The sequence below is a fragment of the Ammospiza nelsoni genome, chromosome 8, assembly GCF_027579445.1.
Source record: "Ammospiza nelsoni isolate bAmmNel1 chromosome 8, bAmmNel1.pri, whole genome shotgun sequence".
Taxonomy (NCBI): domain Eukaryota; kingdom Metazoa; phylum Chordata; class Aves; order Passeriformes; family Passerellidae; genus Ammospiza; species Ammospiza nelsoni.
The window spans coordinates 12,739,341-12,753,056 of NC_080640.1; the positions used below are offsets into that span (position 1 = coordinate 12,739,341).

The following is a 13,716-nucleotide window of genomic DNA, read 5'->3' on the forward strand; positions in this document are numbered from 1 at the left end:
AAGCACCTTCTGTGGGCCAGGTCCTGTGGGATTCATGCTGGGCAGCAGGAATGCAGTCCATCACCTCCCACCACATCCTAAAAGCCCTCCCATCTTGCTCTTTGCCTGCTGTGGGATGCAGCTGGATGTGTTTCTGCTTTTCCAGAACTGCTGAATTTCCTTGCAAAACTCTGCAGGTGAGATGCCTGCAGGGACTCGGGGCTTTCCAACTAGATGGAATCTGGGGAAAACAGAAACCTCAGTGGTGCTGCAGAGGGAAAGAGAGAGCAAACCCCATCTCCTGGAAGAGGCTGCAGGGCTGCAAGTGAGACAGAGACTGTCCCTGCCTGTGTGCCCAAGCCACACAACCAGTGTCAGCCCCACAGTGAGGGGACTCACAGGACACATCCTCACTGCAACCAGGCACAACCTGCCCCACCAGCCCTGCCAGGGAAGCACAGCACCCACGGCCCTGTGGCAGCTACAAACACACAGCCTTTGAGCTCAGACATGTGTTTATTTGCTCTCCGGTGGGAGGCGTCACTGGGGCCAAGGCCTCTCACTCCACTGACTTCCAACAGGGGTGTAGGGACACCACTTAAGACTGAGCAGCACCCTGGAGACCACAGGTGCCACCAGGACACCTGGCAGGACCTGGGGCTCTCAGCCACTCCAGCAGCTGGAAGGGATCACAGATCTTCTCCTGAAGGACAGAGAAAAACCCAGGGCAGGATCAGGCCAGTGGGAAGCAAGAGCCACCTGAGAAAGTGGCACTTAGCACTTCCCTAGCTATCATGGGGAGCAGCCTCTGGGTCACTCCAGCTGCTTTTTCCTGCAGCAAGGAAGAAGCCAAGAGCTTGCCTGGGACTTTGGCTCTGCTTTTATCTGAGAAATGCCTCCTGCTTGGACAGAGTCCTGAGAAAATCTCCCCTTCCTAAGCACAAGGCCGTATTTCAGGGATACACAGCTGCAGGGTGTTATCTCCCTTGTATCTCCTGGCCCATCTACAGGCTGCAGGAACCACCAAGGAGAAGAGATAGGCTTCCAGCAGATAGAATGCTTTGTGCTGTAGGGTCAGGGTTGGCAACCAGGGCCAACCTGCTCTTCCATCAGCAGCCGGGAGAGCAATGGACAGGAAAAAACCATGGGGATGGGCCATCATCTCCCTGGGGCAGGCTGTGCACAGCAATCCCCTCAGAGGAAGGATGACTCCCCTTGGGAGACCTCAGAGAAGTCCAGCTGTCAGCCTCAGCAGTCCCCATGGACATGTTGGGGTGGTGAGAGCAGATCCCCCTTTGGAGGGCTCCAGCTTGGGTAGGGGTACAGTTTGTCCTGACTCAAGCAGCAGGCACCACTCTTGGTGTCCCATGAGCTCCTGCCCAGCCCAGAAGGAGTCAGGTGTCTTGGTATCATGTGACAGCCCTTCTGACACCTCATAGCAACTCTGATGGCCTGGGACACCCATGTCCCAATTCCTCCATGTCCCAGGCACGGAGCTGCCCTCTACCAACCTTCAGTCCCTTGCTACAGCAGCCCTGTGGTGCTGCAGCATTGGCTCCACCAGCTCGGATCAGGAACTTCTCTGCAAACCTGGAGCTCTGCAAGATCGCAGCCATCTCAGCATCCACGTTCACCACCTCTCCTTCCTGGGGACAGAGGAATGGTCACAGGTCTGGGGTCCTGGTATGTGTCCCAGGGGACTCCAGACACCCAGCCAGATGACGGGGAGAGTGAAAGCAGGAGCACATCTTGGCCCAAAATCTGAAGAAACACCCACAAAACCCAAGCATCAGGCTTCAAACCATGCTGGGAAGCCACCATGGGTGTCCTACTTCTACTTTTTACCACAAAACAATGCATGCATCTGCCTCCCTTTGCTGGACATTTGCTCTCCCCTGGGTTTACACAGCCCCTCGGCTCCCCCTCCACCAAAGCTTGCCCCCCAGATCACAGAGGATGCTGCTGAGTAGCAGCTTCATCAGCTTTAACTCTTCCCTAGAGCCCTAGCCTGCCTCCCCAAACCTTGAAGGTGAAGTTGGCATCAAACACCAGCTCTCGCTCGTGCCCCACGATGCCGCCATTGTAGGTGACCTGTGCTGGCCCGGTCCGGCTGCCAGCCGGCACCTTGAACAGGCGGTAAGTCGCAGAAACAAAGCGGCAGTCGCCTGCAAGGGAGAGGTTGGTGGCTTGGCCACTGAACACCTGGGCTGGGATGCCAGCAGAGCCTCCCAGAGCTGGCACTCCCTGGCTGGATCCTCACCAACAATGCCCTCCAGCTCCTTGTCGCCAATGGTGATGGGGCTGGCGGTGACCAGGCATGGGGGACTGAACCCCACCTCCTCAGCAATGCTGTACAGGTCTCTCCAGTACAGGGCTCCTGCCAGGCATTCTCCTGGAACGAGACCACAGGCATGGGGGATGCAGGCAAAGGTCCAGTCGCCCCATGCCATGTCACCCCCGTCCCACAGCCCTGCGCACCCCACAGCACCCGGTGCTTCCGGATGGTCTCACTCAGGCGCTGGCTGGCATAGACGTCACTGAAGTACATCTCTCCCCCGGGCTGGAGGGCAAGGAGTGAAGGGAAGCCTCAAGAAGCAAAGATACAAAAGGGGCAAGGAGAATTGGGAACCCCCTAATCCTACCCTGCTTGGGACCCTCCGCAGAGGCGCCCTCCCCTGACCCCATCCTGCATCCATGCCTTGCCAGATCCCATTTGCTACTTCTCAGTGGCACTCCAACAACAGAGCCACCCCAAGCCTGCTTTGCTGCCACAGGAATGAGCCCACCATCACCTTCAGCACACGAAAGGCCTCCTGCAGCACAGCCCTCTTGTCAGGGGCAAGGTTGATCACACAGTTGGAGCTGTGGGGGAGGAGACCAAGGCTTATTTGCACGCTCTTGCACATCTGGCTTGGGATTTCCCTTTTTCTAACACGTGCTTCTGAAGCAGTGACCCATTGGGATGCAGACCCAGCTAACAACCCCAGGAAGCAGCAGGGCTCGGGGTGACTGTGCCCTGCATGGCACCTACATGACAATATCGTAGCTCTCGTCAGCCAGTCCGGCATCACCCAGCTTCTCCATGTAACCATGGAAGAACTCCACATTCGGCTTTCGGTAGCCAAACTTATCCGTATGGTAGGCAATGTGCTTCTTGGCCACCTCAACCTGGCAGGAGGAAGGGAATGATGTGGGGGGGCTGCTGGAAGGGTGAGAGGGAGCCCCAGGTCCGTGCCGTACTTGGCCCTCGGTCATATCTATGCCGGTGACGTGGCCCTGCTCCCCAACCAGCTGGCTCAGCAGGTAGCAGTCCCTGCCGCTGCCGCTGCCCAGGTCCAGAATCCAGCACGATGTCAGGCACTCAGGGATCACCAGACCGCAGCCGTAGTACCTGGGTGGATGCTGAGCTGAGCTGGGTGCAGGTGCCCCATGGCACAGCCAAGAAGGGGCTGCAGCCCATGGGGATGCGGCAGTGGAGGAGAGACCCTGGGGGTTACCTGGCCACCACCTCCTCATGGATGCGCTCCAGAGCATCTCTCACCAGCTTGGAAACGGGCCTGGCTGAGGTGATGCACGCATTGGTTTTGAGGTCCTCTGACTTCTGCAGCTCTTTGCCATAGTAGTCCTGAGATGGGAAGGACAGAGGCCACTGAACTGTGCCAAGTTGAGCCCTGGGAGCTCCCTATGTTCATAAACATGGGGGCCATGCCTGCACTCAGCCTGTACACGTGTACATGCCCTCTGGCACTGGCACTCTCATTTCCACCTAGCCAAAAACCACGGTAAGATCAGGCATCCCTTTGCCCCCATCCTCCCCAGCTCCCTTTGCTCACACGCATTGATGTGCTTGTGCAAGAGGGAATTCCCATTTTCAGTAAATTTGCAGGCTGCAGCCACCATTTCCCTGGCTGAGAAGGGTAGAGGGAACAAGGGCAGGGAAATGCCAGGTTGCTCCACCCCCCATTCCTGTGTGAAACAGGAGCAAAGCTGCCAAGTCCACCTGGAATTTTTATCCGGGCCTGGAAACAACCTTTACCCTCTAATGGCAGCAGGAAATCTAGCACAGCCCAGGCATGCACCCCCTACCCAGCTGCCCCATCCCTCCCCAGCTCCCTTCCACACTCCTCACCTGCACCTCCTGGTGGATCTGCTGTCCGATGGGAGTTGCCACTGAAATGGGAATGTGGGGCTGGTGGCTGACACCACAGAGATGGGCACCACTCCAGGTCCTCCCAACAGTTATGAATCCCCCTCTTCCCCCAGATACAGCAGCACTTTTTGCTCTCTCCCAGCAGAACCCTGAGAATCCCCCCAAACTTGCAGTCTAATAGGATGCCCCAGGAGGCACCTGACAACATCCCTCCACCCCAAAAATCCAATCCCAGCTACCCCAAAGAGATGAGCCCCTAAAGCATCCCAGCAGGGTAAATCCCCCTACCCTGCTTTGCAGAGCCCTTGGCCCCAAGGGCAGCCCCAGCACCCCCGGCAGAGGCCCTGGGCTGTCTTACTGCCTCCAGTCGCAGGGCGCCAGTCGGACTCTGCCCAGCTCCTCCCCAGTAGCCTGTGCTATCCCAGCAGCCCACACGGCCTGGAGCTTGGCTTCCATCCCAACAGTGGCTCCTGCCTGCCCAGGCCCTTGGCACACGGCCCAGCAGGACACGGGCACAGGCACGGCGAGGCCGCTGGCTCTGTGGGACATGGGCACGGGCACAGTGAGGCCGCTGGCTCTGTGGGACATAGGCACACAGCGAGGCCGCTGGCTCTGTGGGACATGGGCACACAGCGAGGCCGCTGGCCCTGCTCCTGTGCTGAGCATGCTGCCATCATTCACGGTTCTTGTGGCACCCACACCCCCAAAACCCACCTTGCTGCTTGTTCCCCAACAGCTCTGCATCTCCACAGTGCAGCCCTGTCCCTGCTTGCCCCAAAGGCAGGGAGACACAAATTTAATGCCACGGGACTGCTGTAGGCTCTGCAGAGGACAGGACTTTGGAAGAGACAAGCCACCTGCAGTAAGGTCACACTGCCTCTGCAAAGCCCTCTGAGCTGAAGCAGAATGGGGGATCCTGGGGGGGCAGAGACCCACCATCCATCCCAAAAAGTCTCCTCAGTGCACAGGGACCACTAGAAACAGAATCCAGGACAGACTGCTGCAGTTTGGTGGTGTTCAGGACAGGTTTTATTCTCAGCAAGAGAGCCACAGGGAAAACTCTCATTCCCAAAGTGCACCTGCAAAGCTGGGGTCAGAATGTCACCCAAGGCAAAAATACTGGCAGGGATGGTGAAATCTAGTCTGAGAAGGCTCTGCAGCACAGGAACCAGACTCCAGCAGCATTCCAACAGGAATGTGGCAGGCCCATGTCAGCTCTCAGCCTGCCTGCTCCTATCAGCTGGTGAAAAGCACACTCAGGGAAACAAGTGCTTCCCGTGCACTCCAAGTGCTCCAGATAAGTGACTCACTAAAAACAAGACACAGTATTTATAGCTGGTCCTGGATGTGAACAGCTCACTAGTCTTCAACAGAGCAGCGTAGAACTGAGCACACCAGCTCCTGATGCTCTCTTGCCTGCTTCCCAAGAAGGCCTTTGGATACCTTCCCAACCAGATACAAACACACACCACAGCCAAGGCTGCTTCATCAAAAGCTGGAGCAGCAGCTCAGGAGAAGGAATGCACTTGAAGGCCAAATGCAGCACATATGGGCTGGCAAAGGGATGATGTTCCAAACTCTGGCAGAGAGGAAAATAAGATAACCTCTGAGGAGGATGATGGTCAAACCACATCCAGCTAGGCCACTGGCAGATGTGTATGCTTAGGTTCCTGGTTTCAGAAATTCTGTGCTGGGACTGGCACCTCAGCCTACACTGAAGTACCCCTCCACCCACCCAGGCACTTGCAGCTCACACTGATTAAAATGCCCTAAATAAACTGCACTCTGTGCCACCTCTGTGGCTAAATACAGACCAGTGGCAAACTGCAGGCACCTGCATTTAAATGCCATGCCTCAACTCTGCATTTCTTGCCGAGGGTGCTGGGGTGGGCTGAGCACTTCACGCTACATGGGAAGTAAGCAGACACAGGGATTATTGGGAAGAGCAAAGTTTCAGGGAAGTTTGTTTCAGCCAGGTGCAGGTGTGCAGGTGAGCATTCTGGAGCAGAGGTGTGGATGCAGGAACACGAGAGGAGGCCATGTGCCCAGCAGCACAGACTCTGCACCTATCCCAGCTGACATCCAGCTTCATCCAGACATAGTTCTGAGCCCCAGGGGCTGGAGGAGGGAGAACACTTCACTCCCTCAGTGCTGGTTGAGATTTCCTCAAGCCTTCAGCTCCCCTTCATTTCAGCAAGTGACTCAGCTGGTCCTGAAGGTTTGACGAGCGCTCAACGCTGGGCACCAAGCAAGAGGAGATTCATGGTGAGATCTGCTCCCAGACTGTGCTGTGCTGCCTGTGCCCAAGGCACCAGAGCAGCTCTAGAGCTGATACTACAGCAAAGAGAAACCCTGGGGTCCCCTGACCCCCCTCTGTGTCCCCACAAAGGAAACCTCACTTCATGCACCCTGCTGTACACAGCTCTGCTCCCACCACCCTTATCTCCTCTCACAAGCAACCTCACATGCTCTATCACATCAGTGGGCAGGAAGGAATCAAAGGAAGCTTGGGTATGAATCCCATCTCTTCACTCAAATTCCCATTTCTTCACAATACTGAAGTGCTATCCTGCTGGGCCAGCATCTGCCTCAAAGGCAGATGCAAAAACCTTTCCATCCTGCTTTCCCCCATCCAACTCCATCACCTTCCCCTTTCTACCCTCACAGCATGTTCCCCAGGTCCTCCCAGAACTCACTTCTTTTGAATTGCTTCTTGCCTGGAGGAGAAAAGGAAAGAAAAAAAGAGCATTAGAAAAACAAAATCTCAGTCATGATTTATGTTATGCCAAACAAGGGCTCAAGAGGCAAAAACTCCAGGATGTTTCTGGATTAAGTTCTGGGGGACAGAAGCAGCACTGGCTTCTCCTTCTTAGTCCCAGGTGCATCATACACACGCATGGGAGATACAGTGCATGGCAAACAGGAGACAAAAATTTCAGCTCCCACCCCAAAACAGCCTGGAAGAGGGCTGGAAAATTCCAGCTCCAAGGCCTGCTCAGCTTTGAAGAACTGCAAAAGAGGGATCAGTCTGAGCTGACAGCTTAATGCAAAGTCTTTAAGGAGAACAGAGAAGGACTGAGGGATCCACTCAGCCCCCAAGAGAGAACACCTACTTACTGGTGTCCCATACTTACTGGTACTGTAGATGAGTAGTTATTATGGCCATTTTTCTTAAACTCTGTGGAGAACAAAACAAAGAATGAATGCCTACAGAGATCACAGAGCAGCTGTCCTAATGCCCTGGGCGTTCCTCCAGCACAGCCACCACTGTATTGCTGTACTGCCTCCAAAACACCCTCACTGGTATCTGTCACCAGTGGCACACTTCCTTCTCCTTTCCCAGGGACAGGCAGAGACACAAGTGCTTTATTTCAGCCCACAGTGCCTCAAGCTTTCTGTCAGAGAGGGCACAGCTTGAGGGCTGGCCGGCCTGCAGGACATCAGGAGTCCAGCAGCACTGGGTCTGAGGAAGCACTAAGTTATTCTGGCCACCAGCCCTGCTGCCTGAAGTCATGTATCTGACTCCAGGGCTCCGGGAGCAGTTGTAGCACGGCTGCAAACCATTCCTACCACCCTCCTCTCCTCCCGTCCCCAGAAACGCTGCTGCTCCAGCACAAGAACACAGCTTACATCTTCCGAGTGCAAGATGGCATCTTCTTGCATCACCATGTTTCTGGCAGCTTGACCCAGCAGCTACAAGGCAAACGTACAGAGCAGGCTGAGACGCTGCACCTTTGCGTTTCCCGAGGCCCCCGTGACGGCTGGCAGGGTGACACTCGGGGTGACACCGCCGTGCCGTGACAGCACATCCGTCGGGAGCGCCTGAGGCACCGCTCCCACCTGTCCCCGGGACAGCTGGCGGTCACCCTCCCTCCCGCCTGCCACCGCCGGAGTCCCGAGGCGCTGCCCAGCCGTGCCCGCGCTCCGCTCCCGCTGTCCCCGTCCCTGTCCAGACACAAGGATGTGTCCCCTCCTCGGACTACAGCTCCCAGCGTGCATTGCGCCGCCCTCCCCGCTCCCAGCTCCGCTCCGGCCCTGTAATCGGCCGCCCGCCGGCACCCACCGCTCACCTCGGCGCTACGAGAGCCCTTCAGCACCTGCTTAGTGAGAGCGATCACGTCGGTGCCGCAGCTCGTCACCTTCTCGGTCAGGAGCCCCTTCACCGAGTGGCCAAAGCGCGCCTGGGCATCCGCCGCGCCCCCCGCCGCCATCTTGCCCCGCCCGCGCCCGCCCCCGCCCCGCCTTTCCCCGGGAGCTGCTACGGCGAGCGCCGGGGGTCTGAAGGCTCGGGAAGGCGCAGAGTCCGCGGTGGTCGGGGATGCTGCAGGGAGGGGCTTCAATTCCCAAAGGACTCCCCCAGCACACCTCATCGCCTCGGCACGGACACCCACAGGCTGCCCAGCACTGACAAGCACAGGCCAGCCCTGATCAGCCTTTCTCAGCCCTGGCCGGTACTTGCCTGTACTGACCAGGGTTCACCAATAGTACCAGGGGCTGACCGGCGCTCACCAGCATTGCCAAGCGCTGCCCAGCAGTGTCCAGTGCTACCTGCGTCTCCCAAGCATTGACAAGAACTGATGATGAGGGATGCTCCGCGCTTAATATTGCTCAATATTTCCAGTGCTGCCCATTCCCTCCCAGATCTGTCGAGGCGCTCCCTGGCTGGGGATGGATTCCAGTGCCCCGCCAGACCCCCCAGCTGTGCTCACAGCACCCACGACAGACCTCGAGCTGTCCCCACACCCCCGGCCCACCACAGGGCCCTGGGGATGGAACCCCAAGGACGGATCCGACCCTGGGCATCCCCTGGCCCCCAGTGCTAGAAGCAGCTCCCCCAGGGCGGCCGTGGCCCCGCTGCCCTCGCCCCCCGCCATGTGCCCACAGCTGCAGAGCTGGCCACGGGCCCAGCGCTCGGCTCCCCCCTCCTCGTCCCCCCGATAAGGAGCCGAACCCGCCTCAGAGTCAAGGAGACGACCCCGCCGCCGCTATAAGGGCCCCCCGCGCGCCGCAGCCCCGCAGCCGGCCCCGCCATGGCGCTGCTGGGCGCCCTGCTGCTGGCCCTGGCCCTGCTCTGCACCTGGCGGCTGGCGCGACGGAGGGACACCCTGCCGATGGCCACGGCCACGGGGCTGGGGCGCCCACGGAGCCTGCCGGCCCTGCCGCTGGTGGGGAGCCTGCTGCAGCTGGCTGGGCACCCCCAGCTCCACCTGCGGCTGTGGCGCCTGCAGGGCCAGTACGGCAGCCTGTACGCCCTCTGGATGGGCTCCCACTACGTGGTGGTGGTGAACAGCTATCGGCACGCCAGGGAGGTGCTGCTCAAGAAGGGCAAAGACTTCGCCGGACGGCCCCGCACCGTGAGTGGGCAGCAGCTCTTGGGGACCCCTTCCCACTGTGGCGTGGCGTGAGGAGGGGGACACTCCCAAGGCACGCAGCGGGGTCCGTGTCCCCTCCCCATCCTGCCTGCAGCAAGCCGGGGCAGGGCGGCCCCTCCGTACCCTGCTCCCCAGGTATTCCCCAGGGTTCCAGCCCTGTCATCCTCCGTCCCAAGGGTGCCTGTTTTCCCTGCGGCTGGCTGCATCCCTGGGCACGGGGATATGGGTTCAGGTATTACCTGTACCCCATAAGTTCCCTGGGCATCCTAGAGCCCCTAGCCTTCACATCTGTCCCCGGATCTCTTTATCAGTCCTTGAGAGGGAGAAAGCAAACCTCATGTTCTGTGCTGTGCCTGCCTGCATTAACCTCTAGCTCCCCGGACCATTTCTGGGATGGGGTGAGATGATCGTCCCTCCCCCGCGGGGCTGCCCTGCAGCGGGATGACCCTGGGACTGCCTGTCCCTCAGGTGACCACGGACCTGCTGTCCCGGGGGGGCAAGGACATCGCCTTCGCCAGCTACGGGCCCCTGTGGAAATTCCAGCGCAAGCTGGTACACACTGCCCTCTCCATGTTCGGTGAGGGCTCGCTCGCCCTCGAGAAGATCAGTAAGTGCCTCCCCCTGCCCCAGGCTCCCTCCCAGCTCTGGCTCCCTCCCACGCTGTACTTTGTCTTCTTAAGTGCCCCGATTCCCTGGGAACGAAGGAAAGACAGTGGCTCAGCCTGTGTCCCCTGGTGTCCCCTCAGCCTGCCAGGCAGGGGCTCTTTCCCTCTCCTTATATGCCCTGTACTTTACCAACACCTCTCCGTGTGTTTTCTACACTGAACTTTAGTTCCCCTCTCTCACAGATGGGGAGACTGAGGCATGGAGCCAGCTCCCCACTCTGCCCAGGACATCCTTGCACATCTCCATTCTCTCTGCTCGCCCCCCCCACCACCCAGCATTGTCCCTTCTGCCCATCCCAGCCTCTCAGGGCCCAGCCCTGTCTGGGGGTGCCCTCTGCAGGCTGCACACGCTGTAGGAGCAGGGGACCCCTCCTTCCAGCCCCCCGCTGCCCCTTCCCCCCCCTTGGCTTAATCACCACTCCCTCATCACCCCTGGCGTGGCTCTGCTCCCCCCCAGTCTGCCGGGAGGCCGCGTCCCTGTGCGAGACGCTGAGCGCTGCGCAGGACACGGCCCTGGACATGGCCCCCGAGCTCACACGGGCCGTCACCAACGTGGTCTGCTCCCTCTGCTTCAACTCCTCGTACCGCCGGGGGGACCCCGAGTTCGAGGCCATGCTGGAGTACAGCCAGGGTATCGTGGACACCGTGGCCAAGGAGAGCTTGGTGGACATCTTCCCCTGGCTCCAGGTGAGCAGGAACATGGGCACCGCCCATTTCTCTCACCTCAGATGAGAGGAAGAAGCTGGGATGTGTCCTGTAGGAGCACCCCTGAGTTAGGAACATCCCCGTCCCGGTGACCCACAAGAGCCAGTGGGCATAGGGTGACTGCCTGGGGGCTTGCAAGGGCTTGGCTGAGCTGCAGACTGTTGTAATGTGCTTTTCTCCCTCAGATATTTCCCAACAAGGACCTGACCCTGCTGAAGAAATGCCTCCAGGTCCGGGACCAGCTGCTGCAGCAGAAATTCACTGAACACAAGGTGCCAGCAGGGCCAGGATAGGGAGATGCTGGAGCTGGGGCGGTGGGCACTGTGCCCAGGACAGCCTGGCTCATGCGTGTCCCTCGGCAGGAAGCTTTCTGTGGAGACACTGTGAAGGACCTCATGGATGCCCTCCTGCAAGTGAGGCTCAGTGCTGAGAACAGCAGCCCTCTGGAGCCAGGGCTGGAGCTGACTGATGACCACCTCCTCATGACAGTGGGGGACATCTTTGGGGCCGGTGTGGAGACCACCACAACTGTGCTCAAATGGGCTGTGCTCTACCTGCTCCACTACCCTGAGGTAGGGTCTGCACTCCACAGTGGGGGCTTGGGTTCCTTCCAGCACCAGGGACACCATGGGGAGTTTTAGGGAAGGCAGGTGCCAGAAGAGAAGTCAGGCTCTGCAGATAAGCACGATCAGGCTGTGGGCACTTCTGCCCCACACAAGCTGACAGGATATGCTGATGATGCTGGGTGCACAGGGCATCTCGCTCCCTGGGCTCCCACAATGGTCTTTGCTTTCCTCCCAGATCCAGAGGAAGATCCAGGAGGAAATGGACCACAAGATCGGCCTGGTGCGTCACCCCCACCTCAGCGACCGCCCGCTGCTGCCCTACCTGGAGGCCACCATCAGTGAGGTGCTGCGCATCCGGCCTGTGTCCCCCCTGCTCATCCCACACGTGTCCCTTGCTGACACCAGGTGAGACCCCCCTGGATGGGGCACATCCAGCTCATGGGCAGAGACTGGGCAGGGAGCCACTGCCTCACTCTGTGTCTGCTTTGCAGCATTGGCGAATACTCCATCCCCAAGGGTGCCAGGGTCATCATCAACCTCTGGTCTGTGCACCACGACGAGAAGGAGTGGGACAAGCCCGAGGAGTTCAATCCTGGTGGGTTGTGTGATCCTCATCCCCTCCTAGGCCAGGGCATGGCCGGGTGGGTGCAGCAGGAGAGGCGGAGGCCTGGGGGAGGCTTGGTGCTGGGAGGTTGGATCCTGATCCTGCTCCTGCCTGCCTGGGGCATTCACACCTCTTGCTCCTGCAGCTCCCAGGAGGGACACACATGGTGAACTCGGGCAGGTCTCAGGCAGAAGGGTCAGCCTGCTGATGCCAGTGGTGCCCCTTTCCCTTGCAGGCCGCTTCCTGGATGAGCAGGGCCAGCACATCCATTCACCCTCACCCAGCTACCTCCCCTTCGGAGCTGGGATCCGTGTCTGCCTGGGAAAAGTCCTGGCCAAGATGGAGCTCTTCCTCTTCCTGGCCTGGGTGCTGCAGAGGTTCACACTGGAGTGCCCTGAGGACCAGCCCCTGCCCTCGCTGGAGGGCAAGTTTGGTGTCGTGCTGCAGGTGCAGAAGTTTCAGGTGAAGGCCAGGCTGAGGGAGGCCTGGAGAGCAGCCTCGTGATGGGGAGGAGCCCTGGATCCCAGGCAGGGGGGGTGGGACCACAGAGGCTGCCCCATGGATGGGGGGTTATCCTGATAAAGCTGTTCCAAACACAGCATGGCTCCAGCTATTATTTGGGCACGAGACGGAGGACAGGGTTAAATTTGAGATGTGTGGTGGCCCCACAACTTGCTGGGAGCACTGGGCTCAGCTGGGAGGCTGTGGCCTCTCTGCAGCAGCGTGGCAGCTCCTGCCTGCTCACTATCCTGGGCACTCCCTGCCTGGCTGGATTTTGGCCATGGCTCCAGCAGCAGCAGCAGCAGCACAACCTTCCTGTAACGCAAGGGGCCGTGTTTGCTTTGCTTTTGCCAAAAACTACTGTGCCATGGAGGGCAGCATGTAATTAGGTTTCTGGTTCTCTATTACTTGACCTCTTAATATTTAACTAAATAGCTGCACAGCCATGGCTCAGGGCCCCTGGAGGGAAAGCAGCCAAGGCAGAGGGGAAAGCCCCACAGAGCCCCAGCACAATGTGACACCCCAGCCCTGCACACCCCCTCATTTTCCCCCTGCCTTCTCTCTTGCTAACAGGCAGGAAAACAGACATCCCCACCACTGAATCTCCTGCTCAGTGTGTGTGAATTCTTTCAAACCCTCAACACTTGGCTTTCATGCAGCCCCTTCAACACCAGCATCAGATGCCAAATGGGTCCTGTCAGCCTGTGGCATGAGGGTGATGAGGAAGGCAATGCATTTGCAGCCTGGCATAGCACTGGGAGCATCCTCCCTCCTCCTAGTCCATTTTCCTGGGGGCTCAGGTTGGTAGGGAAGAGCTGGAGGAAGAACTGCCATGCACATACCTGTCCCAAGGGCAATCCTCAGGCTGATTTGAGCAGCTGACCCACCAGAAGCTGGTGCACAGAGTCACTGATGGCTTCTAAGGGCTGAGCCCCACATACCCTCCTACTTTCCTGCCTGTTTCCATCACACCAGGGATGCCACTACTGGTGTGTAGTGGCAATCCCTCTACTTCTGCTACACTGTATGGGTGAAGGGGGACAGGGCTCAGAACGGGCTTTGGGAAAAAACTTGGCTAAACCTGATGCCCTAGGCTTCTCTGGGGATTGGCACCTCCATGCCAGCACTGTCCTTCCCCTGCCCCAAATCCTGTCACTGGCAGCACACACTGGCA

General features: G+C 58.9%; 3 protein-coding genes across 3 annotated transcripts; 1 reads left to right on the forward strand and 2 right to left on the reverse strand.

Moving 5' to 3' along the window:
* Window positions 1-476: 476 nt before the first annotated feature.
* AS3MT (arsenite methyltransferase) lies at window positions 477-4,522 on the reverse strand. The gene is made up of 11 exons (XM_059477204.1): window positions 4,488-4,522; window positions 4,109-4,149; window positions 3,477-3,604; window positions 3,220-3,370; window positions 3,011-3,147; window positions 2,772-2,841; window positions 2,458-2,539; window positions 2,240-2,371; window positions 2,002-2,144; window positions 1,491-1,625; window positions 477-682 (listed from the first exon to the last, which is right to left on the reverse strand). Coding segments are annotated over exons 1-11 (1,125 nt in total). The 5' UTR covers window positions 4,489-4,522; the 3' UTR covers window positions 477-577.
* A 613-nt stretch (window positions 4,523-5,135) lies between these two features.
* BORCS7 (BLOC-1 related complex subunit 7) lies at window positions 5,136-8,345 on the reverse strand. The gene is made up of 5 exons (XM_059477047.1): window positions 8,200-8,345; window positions 7,760-7,822; window positions 7,264-7,307; window positions 6,826-6,846; window positions 5,136-6,366 (listed from the first exon to the last, which is right to left on the reverse strand). The coding sequence occupies exons 1-5, from the start codon at window positions 8,338-8,340 to the stop codon at window positions 6,315-6,317; spliced, it is 321 nt and encodes a 106-aa protein (XP_059333030.1). The 5' UTR covers window positions 8,341-8,345; the 3' UTR covers window positions 5,136-6,314.
* An 814-nt stretch (window positions 8,346-9,159) lies between these two features.
* LOC132076247 (steroid 17-alpha-hydroxylase/17,20 lyase) lies at window positions 9,160-12,630 on the forward strand. Its single transcript, XM_059477229.1, has 8 exons — window positions 9,160-9,483; window positions 9,970-10,108; window positions 10,624-10,853; window positions 11,057-11,143; window positions 11,234-11,443; window positions 11,673-11,842; window positions 11,929-12,032; window positions 12,277-12,630. The coding sequence occupies exons 1-8, from the start codon at window positions 9,160-9,162 to the stop codon at window positions 12,543-12,545; spliced, it is 1,533 nt and encodes a 510-aa protein (XP_059333212.1). The 3' UTR covers window positions 12,546-12,630.
* Window positions 12,631-13,716: the final 1,086 nt, after the last annotated feature.

Coding starts and splice junctions, on each gene's coding strand:
- BORCS7 (XM_059477047.1), bottom strand. CDS start 8,340: ATGGCGGCGGGGGGCGCGGCGGATGCCCAGGCGCGCTTTGGCCACTCG. Junction 7,308..7,759: donor CCATCTTGCACTCGGAAGAT/GTAAGCTGTGTT, acceptor TGTTCTCCACAG/AGTTTAAGAAAAATGGCCAT. Junction 6,367..6,825: donor CAAGAAGCAATTCAAAAGAA/GTGAGTTCTGGG, acceptor CTTGGTGCCCAG/CGTTGAGCGCTCGTCAAACC.
- AS3MT (XM_059477204.1), bottom strand. Junction 3,371..3,476: donor CATGAGGAGGTGGTGGCCAG/GTAACCCCCAGG, acceptor GCATCCACCCAG/GTACTACGGCTGCGGTCTGG. Junction 3,148..3,219: donor TAGATATGACCGAGGGCCAA/GTACGGCACGGA, acceptor TCCTCCTGCCAG/GTTGAGGTGGCCAAGAAGCA.
- LOC132076247 (XM_059477229.1), top strand. CDS start 9,160: ATGGCGCTGCTGGGCGCCCTGCTGCTGGCCCTGGCCCTGCTCTGCACC. Junction 11,144..11,233: donor AGAAATTCACTGAACACAAG/GTGCCAGCAGGG, acceptor GTCCCTCGGCAG/GAAGCTTTCTGTGGAGACAC. Junction 11,843..11,928: donor GTGTCCCTTGCTGACACCAG/GTGAGACCCCCC, acceptor TCTGCTTTGCAG/CATTGGCGAATACTCCATCC.